The 12,500-nt window shown below is 47.1% G+C and overlaps 1 protein-coding gene across 1 annotated transcript in view; it reads right to left on the bottom strand.

Annotated features, from left to right (window-relative positions):
* Positions 1 to 12,500, bottom strand: part of LOC308157528 (ryanodine receptor 3) — a gene marked incomplete at both ends in the record, with an annotated part of 155,245 nt that overhangs the window by 75,049 nt on the left and 67,696 nt on the right. Inside the window, 11 exon segments of the mRNA XM_080531105.1 lie at positions 228 to 388; positions 1,661 to 1,702; positions 1,705 to 1,863; positions 2,985 to 3,193; positions 4,172 to 4,346; positions 4,913 to 5,115; positions 5,248 to 5,395; positions 6,401 to 6,560; positions 7,411 to 7,494; positions 9,209 to 9,312; positions 11,976 to 12,080. Coding sequence (XP_080387231.1) covers positions 228 to 388; positions 1,661 to 1,702; positions 1,705 to 1,863; positions 2,985 to 3,193; positions 4,172 to 4,346; positions 4,913 to 5,115; positions 5,248 to 5,395; positions 6,401 to 6,560; positions 7,411 to 7,494; positions 9,209 to 9,312; positions 11,976 to 12,080 — 1,550 coding nt within the window.

Raw genomic sequence — 12,500 nt, 5'->3', positions numbered from 1 at the left:
AGAAGGAGGCAGAGAGGAAGAGTAAGATGGAAAGGGAAGGAGGGAGAGAGAAAGAGGAAGATGGGAAAGGAAGGAGGGAGAGAGGAAGAGTAAGATGGGAAGGGAAGGAGGGAGAGAGGAAGAGGAAGATGGGATGAGTCAAGTTTTTTTATTTTATATTTTTATATTCCTCACAGAACGAGTAGGAGTAGGTTTCCTTCTCGGGGAGCGAGCGCATGCACGCCTACCTCTCGTGGACCCTCCCACGCTCGTCTCCCAGGGTTACCGTGACCGTCCGGTTCTTGCTGAGGTTGAAGTGGTTGCTATAGTAATGGTAGTCCGGGGTGACCCAGCCCACCCACACGCAGGACGGATCTTGACCGGCAAACACTCTGACGGAGTGGTAGTACTGTAAAAACAAGATGGCCGACAGTTAGCCTAAGGCCCTGAACGGTATTCTGTAGACGTGAGACTATAACGGTTTAGAAAGGACATCAGCCTTCTGTGTGTGTGTGTGTGTGTGTGTGTGTGTGTGTGTAATCCTTGCCAGCAGACTGCAAATTATACAATGACAATCGGGGGGGTAAAGTTTCTGTCGATAGGGGGGTTTGGGGTTGACCGCCACTGGCGTAAAGGGAACACAGTACAGCGCAGGTGTGTGCTATATAAACATATCGCGTGCTATCTGGATGTTTTAACCCCCCCCACACCTGTTGTTTTTAGCTCATTTATGGGGGGGGGGTCCAAGTCTTAATTAGGGGGGTCAGACCCCCCTGAACCCCCCCGTATAAGGACACCCAGGCCATACCGTGGTGATGTTGCTGTAGTCCGTCCGTCCGCGGTCCTCGCTGTGTTTCATACACTTCAGAGGATACCTGTGAGGAGAAACGTCGACACGGGACGTTGACAAGACACACAACATCTGAGGAGAAGCCAAAGCCGTTTCGACAGAGCCGAGCTGGACACGCTTGAAGAGGCTGTCTGTGTCTCAGTGAAACGGTTCAGAATCAGAATTAGATCTGAATTTATTTGATTCCATCCTCCCCTTTTATTACATCCTCCACCCGTCACAAAGTACACAAGAGTAAACATCTTTGGCTTTGGTTCTTAAACATTGGCATTGCAGCAAGATACAAAATCACAATAATAGAGTAAAGTAACAATAAGTACAGTAAGTAATAATAAAGTAATAAAGTGATAAAGTGATTGTACTACTGTGGAATCAATCGTGAAAAAACGCTGGGCAAAGTACAATAAGATGGAATGCAATATGATGATACAGTACAAGTAGTCAAGTAGTCAGGTAGTGTTTAGGTTCGGTACTTCAGTGGATATCTGTGAGGAAAACATCAACATCGGACGTTGACAAGACGTTGAGGACGGACACAGAACATCTGAGGAGAAGCCAAATCTGTTTCAACAGAGATGAGTTGAACCAGGGTTCCCACACCTTCTGAAACATCAAAGCACCTTTCAAGCACCTTTCAAGCACCTTTCAAGAACTTTCAAGACTCAATTCCCTCAAATTCAAGGAACCAACACAGAATAGTTTGAGACATAACTAGTTGACGAAGTACTAGATAAAGTAAAAAAAAAAAACTTTCAAGGATTTCAAGGACCCGTGGGAACCCTGGTTGAACACACAAGAGGCCGTGTGAGCGTGGAGGGAGTTCGGGGTTACCTGTGTTTGAGTTTGAGCGACTCGTCCTCGTGCACGCCGTTCATGTCGTGCACGACGGGGCTGGCCTTGAAGACGGAGTGGAACTCCACCGGCATGCTCAGGCGGCAGAACACCATGTCGCCGTTGCTGTTCTGGGTCCCGAAGGTCCGGTGGGTCACCTTCAGACACGGAGGGCTGTCCACGGTGCCGTCAATCCTGGTCACCTGCCAGGGAGAACAACCGGACTTGTATCAACATCTGGTATTTCACCCTCTTCATCACCGGTAAAAAACGAGCCCGACATCGAAGACACTTTTATGAGCCTGAAGCCGAAAAGACACTTTTTCTTTTGTAAATGACCGTGCCTTTATCCATTAAACACAACAGCAAAACTCCAGAGCTGTGGAGTAAGGCGAAATAAGAGCCTGCTTGAAAACGCACCTTAATTACTGTCAACAACTGTATTTAATGCACCTGCCTTTAGAGAATACCGTATACACAGTGCCTTGCATAAGTAATGGGACAGCGAAGCACTTTTTCAGCGAGGGAACAGCGAGAGAACATAAAAAAGCACTCAGAAAGCAAACAAAATGATTTGCATTATTTCTTAATGATATATATGTATATTGTATGGAAGAGTATTAGGGCCACGAACTGAGTTATTTTTTTTCCTGAAAGGGTGGGTTATATTCTGAGTTTAAAGTCTGAATTTCGGAGAAAAAAGTCTGAATTTCTGACATTAAATGATAATCTGTCGTATCACATCTTGTTGCACAAAGAATCCCATTCGAATGGCACGAAGATGCATCCAACGATAGCCTTGCATTTGGCCACTTCCTGATAGTTCCTCCTGCACAAAGGCTATTGCCTCATTTAAATCTGAATGATTTCTCCTTCTGTAGCCTAAAGACCCAGTTCGCGACAACGTCGCTTCAAAGTACGAATACTTGTTATAATAAGGTGATTTTGTGCCAATAGACAAAGAATGTCCTTATTACTGAAGCCAATTCCAAAGTATAACTTGATAAGAGCATTCATGTCATTCATTTTAACCAGTAGGACCAATAAACACTAATACATTCTGACTTTTTATCTCAGAAATTCAGACTTTTTTCGGACTTTTTTTGACACATTTCTCTGTTCAATTGAATGGGAAAGTGTGTACAAACTTTGGACTGGTACTGTATGGTTTTAGTATCTATGAACCTATACAACATTATATATAACATACATTATATAGCAATCCTGAACATTCTGTATGAAGGTTGGTCTTATGGCTATGTGGTTGTGGTTCTTTATAAAGGTGGTCTATGTGGTTGTGGTTGTTTATAAAGGTCGGTCTTACGGCTATGTGGTTGTGGTTCTTTGGCACGTTGACAAAGGTGGGGAGGCGTTTGCTGAACCACATGGTGACCTTCCGGTTCATGTTGACAGCGAAGGGTTCGAAGCCCTCCTGCAGGCCACACATGGTATAGTACTTGAAGGTGCTGGCGTCCCTCCCCAGGTTCATACGCCCCACCTGGGACAGACCCAGACTACACACTGGGATGAAGCCTGAGAGAGAGAGAGAGAGGGATGGAGGGAGAGAGGGATGGAGGGATGGAGGGAGAGGGATGGAGGGAGGGAGGGAGAGAGAGAGAGGGATGGAGGGAGGGAGAGAGGGTAAGAGAGAGAGAGGGACGGAGGGAGGGAGGGAGGGAAGGAGGGAGGGAGAGAGAGAGTGATGGAGGGAGGGAGGGAGAAGGATGGAGGGAGGGAGGGAGAGGGATGGAGGGAGGGAGGGAAAGAGGGAGGGAGAGGGATGGAGAGAGGGAGAGGGAGAGAGGGAGAGGGAGGGAGGGAGAGAGAGACAGAGGGATGGAGGGAGGGAGAGAGAGAGAGGGATGGAGGGAGGGAGAGAGAGAGAGAGTGAGTGAAGAGAATGACAATGACAATATATTCATTCCCTCTAAGGACACACACACACACACAACCACACACAAAAGGCAGGCACACACACACACACACACACACGCACGCACACACACACACACACACACACACACACACACACACACACACACACACACACAGAAAGGGGAAGGAAAAATCAATCCAGCTTTTCTCCAAAAGGCAATTTACAAGTGTCACATTATATAAGGGGCCTTTCATAATGTGAAAGCACTTATGTTTCACTTATTCCACCAGCCTGGCCGTTTGAGGTTAAACAGCCAGCATGTCTGTCAGTGCCAGGGCTCTGGAGGGAGGGGTGAGAGGAGAGAGAGAGAGAGAGACGTGACAGAGGGATGAGAGGAGAGAGAGAGACGTGACAGAGAGGCAGCAAAGCTTACACCACTCTCACTCACTCCCTGACCTTGGTGAGTCACACACACACCCACACACACATCCACACACACACACACCCACACACACACACACCCAAACACACACTGTCTCACATGCAGTACATGTACACGCGAACGCACACGCACACACACACAAACACACACCTCACACACACACACACACACACACACACAGACAGACACACACCGTCCTCCTCCTCAAAGTCAGCGAAGCAGAGCTCGGAGCCCTTGTTGGTGATGAGGATCTCTCCGTTGAGGGTGAAGATCATGGACTTGTCCTCCATGTTGATCATGCAGCCCACCACGTCCCCCGCGTGCCAGCAGCGCCCGAAGAACCGGCTGCCCAGGTTCAGACGGTGGCCCTGAGGGGACAAACACAGCCGTTCACACCCTCTCAGGACCGGACAGCCATGCATATCACCAGCCACCCCCCAAAATAGAAATTGTCCAATCATATCACAGCAAATCACCCCCATAAAACCTTACCTCCCCCTGGCTTCTACATGCCTCTTTCTCTGTGTGGCTATGGGATGTTTGAGTGTGTAGTGTGAGGTGTTGAGTAAGGGTTGTAGTGGTAGTGGTGGACCCATGATCAGAAGGTCATGAGTTCAAATCCCACCTGGGAACACCACCACTAGTGTGCCCTTGCCCTAAGGTACTCCAGGGAGACCAATGCGTGTGAGTCGCTTTGGACAAAAGCGTCTGCTAAATGGTAAACATGTCTGAAGAAGGTCTATGACCGAAAGATCACAATAAAACAACGTTTTACAGTTTACACACAGTGTTTGAGTGTGCGGATGCTGATATTTTGCACTCTATTGATACTCTTCAGCTCCAGCACCTCAGCAAAGTCTGATCACAGATGAGCGGTGGTATTTTCACTATTTTAAATGGTAAACATGTAAAGTGCGTAGCGCCCAGTGCTCACCCTGTACCCGTCAAACACGAAGGCCAGCTGGTCGGTCCCCAGCTCCACGTCGGGCCGACACCCGGGCCTGGCCCAGCCCACGCGCATGTCCCCCCCCGTCACCGCCTCGAACTCAAAGTACCACTTCCCCGCCCGCACCGCGTACGTCCGCTCCACGCGGAAGAACCGGATCTTATCGATGCTGAGTCGCTCCACCACGTGACCTGCAGGGTGGAGGAACAGACCCCGGTGTCACTGATTCAGTTCAGTTCAGTTCAACTCAACTCAACTCAACTCAACTCGACTCAACTCAACTCAAGTCAGTTCAATTAAATTCAATTCACAGAGGGACTCACCGCTCTCCTGGTCGGGAGGCTCGATGTTGTAGCCGTAGCCAATCAGAGTACGGATGGCCTCCCGCAGGCTGTCCCTGTTGGACTTCTTGGTGCGCTCGTCCAGCAGCGAGTACGGCACCAGGCGGGGGTTACGCTTACTCTTCAGATCCTGTATGGAGCACAGGCAGGAGACATGAACACACTATGAACACACAGGTTTACACACACACACACACACACACACACACACACACACTCACTCACTCACCATGAACACACAGGTTTACACACACACTCAACATGAACACACAGGTTTACACACACATACACACACACACACACACACACACCCCGCGCTACAGCACGAAAGATACAAACTGCACTCCACACAATCGCTCAGCATAGAATGATGACCTACAAAAAACACACAAACAAGCACACACACACACACACGCACACACGCACACACGCACACACGCACACACACACACACACACACACACACACACACACAAACACACACTCAGACCCAGAGCTCCTCACCCTTCTAACACTGAGCCAGCTCCAGAGACTCAGCCCTGGGCTAGTGTTTGTTGCCATTAGTTACCACTGTCAGCTGGCACCTTTTACATTACATTACATTTTTGGCATTTAGCAGACACCTTATTCCAAAGTGAAGTAAGTGAATGATCTATTCAACAGTCCTAGCAGGAAAGAGTAATCTCAGGCCAGGGGCCATGGGCAGTCGTCGTGCTAGAAGAAGGACATTTTTATATATTGTTTTTATGACACAGTGGAGAAACAGTACTGGGGGGTAGTACAGTAGATGTCTCAGGATGTGTGCACAGCATGGTCAAAACATGCAAGGCCTTCCCAGAGATAACACACAGCCGTAGAAGAGCCATCTCTTCAGGCTCCATCTTAACCAACCCTCCTACCAACCTCCTCATTCCCACTACCCACCTTCTTCCTTCTTCTAGCATTGTTCTACCAATAGCCCCTGGCTTTGGCATAGATGTATTTTCCCACGATGACAGTTGGATAGATGATACAAATACATTTGTCTAAGTAAGTGTATGTAAGTAAGTCGCTTTGGATAAAGGCGTCTGCTAAATGCCAAAAATGTAAAAAAAAAGAAAAAAGCGAGTGAGTCATGTACTGTCCAGTTCCATACCTGCTGAATGCCGTAGGTCCAGCCTTGCTTGATCCGATCCTTGGCCCACACGTTATGAGCGTTCTCTGCCAGTTTGTCCACCAGCAGCTCCTGACCCGGGGTCAGCTTCACGTCCGACAGCTCCAGAGGCGTGGGCTTGTAACCATTGGACATCATGTAGCTTCATAACACGGAGGAGAGACATACACATTTAATACGGAGGGGGAGGAGGGGGAATCACACGTACGATCAGAGATTTTGTTTATTCATTGTTTTTTAGTCCGCGCCTCTGACGAATCTGCATGTGAGATGGTAGGATGAATAATGGATTCGCAATGGATTCGTGTCGGTGAGCTGCCGATACAAGATGAGCTCGTTAACAAGTCTAGACAGGTGGCCTGGGGTGGTCCAGCAAAGAAGCCTCAATTTCTCTGTCTTCCTTTTCTTTTCCCTCTTTTTCTCCCTCTTTCCTCTCTTTTTCCTCCCTTTTCTTCTTCCCCCTTTTCCACTTTTTTCTTTCCCACCTTTAGCAGACTATTGTGCACCTTGCCAGGTGGATCTGGGGTGGTCCGGTGGTCTAGCACCGCGGTCTACAGTGCACACATTATGGCCATGTCGGCCATGGGCTTGAATTCGGCCCATGCCCTGCTGACATTCCCTCCATCCCTTCTTCTCCTTACTTTCCTGTCTGTCTTCACTGTATCTGTCCGAGAGAATGAAAAAATATGAGTGGGACTGCCCCACAAAAAAGTCAAGCTGCACACCGTGGGGGATCGGGCATTCTGCTCGGCTCTTCCCAGGCTGTGGAATGCTCTCCCTGACCACCTAAGGGCACCAAAGTCTGTGGATGCTTTTAAGCGAGGTCTTAAAACTCACCTTTTTAATAGAGCCTTTTATTAGCCTTTTTATTGACATTTTTACTCTTAGCACTTTATTGTTTTTAATCTGTAGCACTTTGAGATGTCCAAATGTAAAGTGCATTACGAATAAAGTGTATTATTATTATTATTATTATTATTAGACGCTCTTACTTCTTGGGGAGTTTAATCTTCTTCAGGTCCTCGTCTGCGTTGGCGTTGACTTGGACAACATGGCAGCCCAGCGCCAGCAGGGTCCTACGGTAAAACACACCCATTAGTTTATTAATAATAATAATAATAATAATAATAATAATAATATCTTGGATTTATATAGCGCCTTTCAAGGAACCCAATGACGCTTTACAAACTGTACAGAAAGACAGTCAGGCAGACAAAAGCAGAAAACACAGAGACAGCAACAAAACTAAACTAGGGGTCAAAGGCCTTGGTGAACAGGTGAGTTTTGAGGGCTGATCTGAAGGTGTCCAGGGTAGGCGTGTTGCGGATCCCTGTGGGGAGAGAGTTCCTGAGGGTGGGTGCTTTAGAGGATGGGTCTACTACACTGTCTGGCTATGCCACGGTGGAAGAAACGCTTGTACTGAGTAATGTATTACTGTACGTGCACACTAGACATGACAACACGATCACTGCCAGCCGTGATGTTTCCATACAGGGTTCTGTGGGTTCTTGCACTGCTTCTGGGTCCAATTTGGAAAATTCGGTTTATTTTCATTTTAATCCATTATTCAATTGTCATTTTATTTTGTTGTTGTTGTTGTTTGTGGTCTGAGCTGCTGTAAGGCCTGAATTTTCCATCAATTCCCAGCATCAATAAAGTATCTATCTATCTATCTATCTGTCTGTCTGTCTGTCTGTCTGTCTGTCTGTCTAAAAAGAAGAAGTATGAGTAATGAATGGTCGTGGTTCATTTTGAAGCCACAGAGTCAGTGATACTCACCTGGTGTATCAGTGAGGAGGGAACACAGTGTATCAGAGGACTGTGTGTGTGTGTGTGTGTGTGTGTGTGTGTGTATGTGTGTGTGTGTGTGTCCTTGGGAAGGACGAACGGCTGTAGTCTGATGTCTGAGTGACAGCACAGCGCCAGGAGCAGACATCACTGTCTGGATCAGGGTGTGTGTGTGTGTGTGTGTGAGTGTGTGTGTGTGTGTGTGTGTGTGTGTCGCGTCAGGGCAGGCTGAGGTTAATCAAACATGCCTTTATCTTCCTCTTTAATCACATACACACACACACGTTTCTGTGTCTCTAAACACACACAGGCAAGCACACACATGAACACACACAGACAGACATTGTTCTGTGTCTCTAAACACACGCACACACGAACACACACGCACATACATACACATACACATACACATACACATACAGATACACACATACACACATACACACGTACACACACATACACACACATAGACACATATACACATATACACACACACACACACACACACACACACATAAACACACACATATACATCCTGATCCAGACAGTGATGTCTGCTCCTGGTCCTGTACTGTCACTCAGACATCAGACTACAGCCATTTGTCCTTCTCAAGGACACACACACACACACACACACACACACACACAGTCCACTGATCTGTCTGTGTGTTGAACGTTTCTATTGACCGATCTGGATGGGGTGTGAATGGATCTATATATGTGTAGCAGGAGTCTGGTGGTGACAGGTGTTGGATGTCACACCGCTGTTCACAGCGTTTAGCTCGTTCTGCTACCTGTTGTGTGTGTGTGTGTGCGTCTGTGCGTGCCTGCATTTGTGTGTGTGTGTGTGTGCCTGCGTGTGTGTGTGTGTGTGTGTGTGTGTGTGTGTGTGTGTCTGTACGTGCCTGCATTTGTGTGTGTGCCTGCGTGTGTCTGCGTGTGTGCCTGCGTGTGTGTGCATGTGTGTGTGTGTCTCTGTCTGTCCTCTAACGCAGCACATACTTCAAGGTTTCCGTTGACATCTGCAGGTTGTAATTCTTCTCAGTCTCCGGGAGCTTGGAGAAATCCACCAGACAGGGGTGCTGCCTCTTATTATCATCCCTTATCTACGAGAAACACAGATACAACATTTCATAGAAGAATCCCCAAAAAAAACACATTCTGAGAAAGAGCACCAGTAATGTTCAAATATATATCTATATATTTAGGATATATAATATATATATAGATACAGTACTGTACCATCTAAAAAGGGAGAGGAGAATTTAAATCACAGTCCAAGGTTATTATGACTCAACAGGGGAACGGAGATGTTGGCTACGGACAGAGAAGCTACAGGAGTGGTGGTAACACAGGGAGGCTAGTCTAGAGGACATGTTATGAATGTAAAGGAGCATGTTTTGGGGGGAGAGAGAGAGGGGGGAGGGGGGGGGGGAGTGGGAGAGAGATAGGGAGAGAGAGAGAGGCAGGGGAGATAGAGAGAGAGGGGGAGGGGGGGATAGGGAGAGAGAGAGTGAGAGTGAGAGAGAGCGAGAGAGAGGTAGAGAGAGAGAGAGAGAGTGAGAGGGAGGGGAGATAGAGAGAGAGGAGGAGGGGGGGATAGGGAGAGAGAGAGAGGGAGAGGGAGAGAGAGAGGGGAGATAGAGAGAGAGGGGGAGGGGGGGATAGGGAGAGAGAGAGAGTGAGAGGGAGAGAGAGAGGGAGGTAGAGAGAGAGAGAGGGATATTGAGGTGGCGAGCCTGGAATACCAAGTGAGAGATGTAATTCCATTCTTGACTGCTGCACTTTGGGCCCAATAATCCCTTTGGCTGGTCTCTCCTCGGTTGAGCTGGTCTCTCCTCGGTTGAGCGACCAGCCAAAGGATTGACGTTTACCAAGAAGACATGCAGTGCTTTGTACAGATGTGCAGCAGTTTTTTTTTGTGTGTGTGTTATGTGTTTAATGAACACCAGTCAGCTCTTTTGTGAATAGTACAATAATGTTACTGAATGAAAGCTCTTATCTAACAGCTGAGGCAGTCAGAGATATCCAGGCAGCCAAGGTCCAGGCAGAGGGCCAATCCAATAGGAGGGAGAAGCTAGTCAGGCTAACTATGCTAACAAAAGGCCACAATTTTGACCTGAGCTCATCCATCTCTGCCTCTCTGTCCTACATTTACATTTCACATGTTTGGCATTTAGCAGACGCCTTTATCCAAAGCGACTTACAACAAACACATTTTTGTAAGTAAGTGAATCATCTATACATCATCCGTCATCGCAAGAAAAAGTAATCTATGCTCGGGCCAGGGGCTCATTGGCAGTTATAATGCTAGAACAATGTCCTATAGCAACAACACCAACCACTAGGCCTACACCTATCTATACACTACCACTGGGTTTAAGCTCTGTGGACGACAGAACGAGAGGATTATTCCAGAACGTGCCAGTAGGAGAATCCTACCAGTCTATTCAGAGATACAGTACAGGATGTGCTCTTTCGGCTGCAGCAGCATCAAGCCAAAGACACTGGAACGTTCCACGGGAAGGCCAATGACAATGTCACCATAATCTAATGAGGTCTCGTTAAAAGCCAGTTAAAAAAACAGTCCAACCTTGTAAGAGCCGGGAGGGGAATGCAGAACGATGTTTCTAACGAACGAGAGAGCCACGACCCCCCTGACGTAATAGATGTCCTAACCCTGAATCAAACGCTCTATTAAGATGTTGGAAAGGGCTGTTGGCTGTTTCGGTCAATGGGGAGATCTGTCACAGGGGTGTAAAAAATGGAGGGAGAAGTTCAGATGCGCGGGGGGGGGGGGGGGGTATCGGCGGGAAAAAATTGAATCAATCAGGACTGAGAGAGAAGGGGAGGAGGTAGTCTACTCTACACAGACGGATCTGATTTGTAATATAGACATAAGAGCTGTGTTGCATATTGTTTCTTGTATTGATTCTCTGCACCTTTGACGAAGGGCAGTAGAGCACAACAGGACATATGGGCCATGATCTAAACAAACAAACAAGAAACCATCTGGAATTAGGCTACAAAAGAGAGAGAGAGGGGAGGAAAAGGAAGCTTTATCCACTCAGTAAAACTGTCATACTGTTTTAGTCATGACCCCTTTTTAGTGACAACAATGTCATTCAGATATGTTTTTTTGGTTTATCGCTTTCATTACAGTTAGGAGGGTGGTTTATTGCTGCAACAAAATGGCCGAAACGTCCTGTTGTGCCCTTGCGCTAAAACAATTGCACCGTAATTCATGACTGATTTAAAACACACAGGAGAGAGATGACGCTGCCACCTACGTACTACCAACTAAAATGGAGTCACTCAAATGAATGGGACTGTATGGAGAGCACAATGGGACTGTATGGAGAGCACGATGGCAAAGAATGGGAGAGGTCTTCACTTACCCTCTGTTTGGGTTGAACCGCAAATTATAAAAGAGAAAGCAAAATGATGTACAGGCTTGTTGTTGTTGTTGTTGTTGTTGCTTAAATGTTGGTCAAATCTTAGAAATAAGGTTTAAAATACAATTCATATTAATCAAAGTTTTTATCTATCTAAATCATTTTCTAGCAAAACATGTAAGATGAGATTCACTGCCACCATTCGAAAGTATCTATGCGTTGAGTTGTACAATGGCTGGATGTCGTGGGAATTATGTACTGTGTCTTTCCTATGTGTGGCGGGATAATGTTTGAATGACATGGACTTCCCAGAAGGACTAGTCTGTCGTCTGTGTGTCTGTTCCCTGAGCCAGAGTAAGGAGGGCGTTGGTTACCTTGCCGTAGGACCAGCCCAGCTCAATCTTGTTCATGCCCCACAGCTCATGGATGTTCTCAGCCAGCCGGTCTCGAACCTTCTCCAGGTGTAGAGGCATGACGACCTGAGAGACAGAGGACAGAGACAACGAGACAACCACTGTCAACCGACGAGATGTCAATATCTATACTGAGAATGAACCAATGAAGAGAATCCAGTTTGCATTTCATATAAGTTAAAATCAGTTATTATCAACACATAATATATTTGGGGGGAAAATGGCTGATCACTATGAACAATGTAACATCCCATTGGTGGACATGAACCTGGTTTTCCCCTTGCAGCCCACCAGAGAACACCCATACCCCACCTTTACCTGGCTGGTCTCATACCCCATTTTCACATGGCTGGTCTCCATACCCCACCTTTACCTGGCTGGTCTCATACCCCATTTTCACATGGCTGGTCTCCATACCCCACCTTTACCTGTCTGGTCTCATACCCCACCTTTACCTGTCTGGTCTCATACCCCACCTTTACCTGT

This window comes from Nansenia antarctica, assembly GCF_963989245.1.
Source record: "Nansenia antarctica genome assembly, chromosome: 1".
NCBI lineage: Eukaryota > Metazoa > Chordata > Actinopteri > Argentiniformes > Microstomatidae > Nansenia > Nansenia antarctica.
Note: the sequence above shows the minus strand (reverse complement) of the source record. Positions and strands in the feature narration are given on the sequence as shown.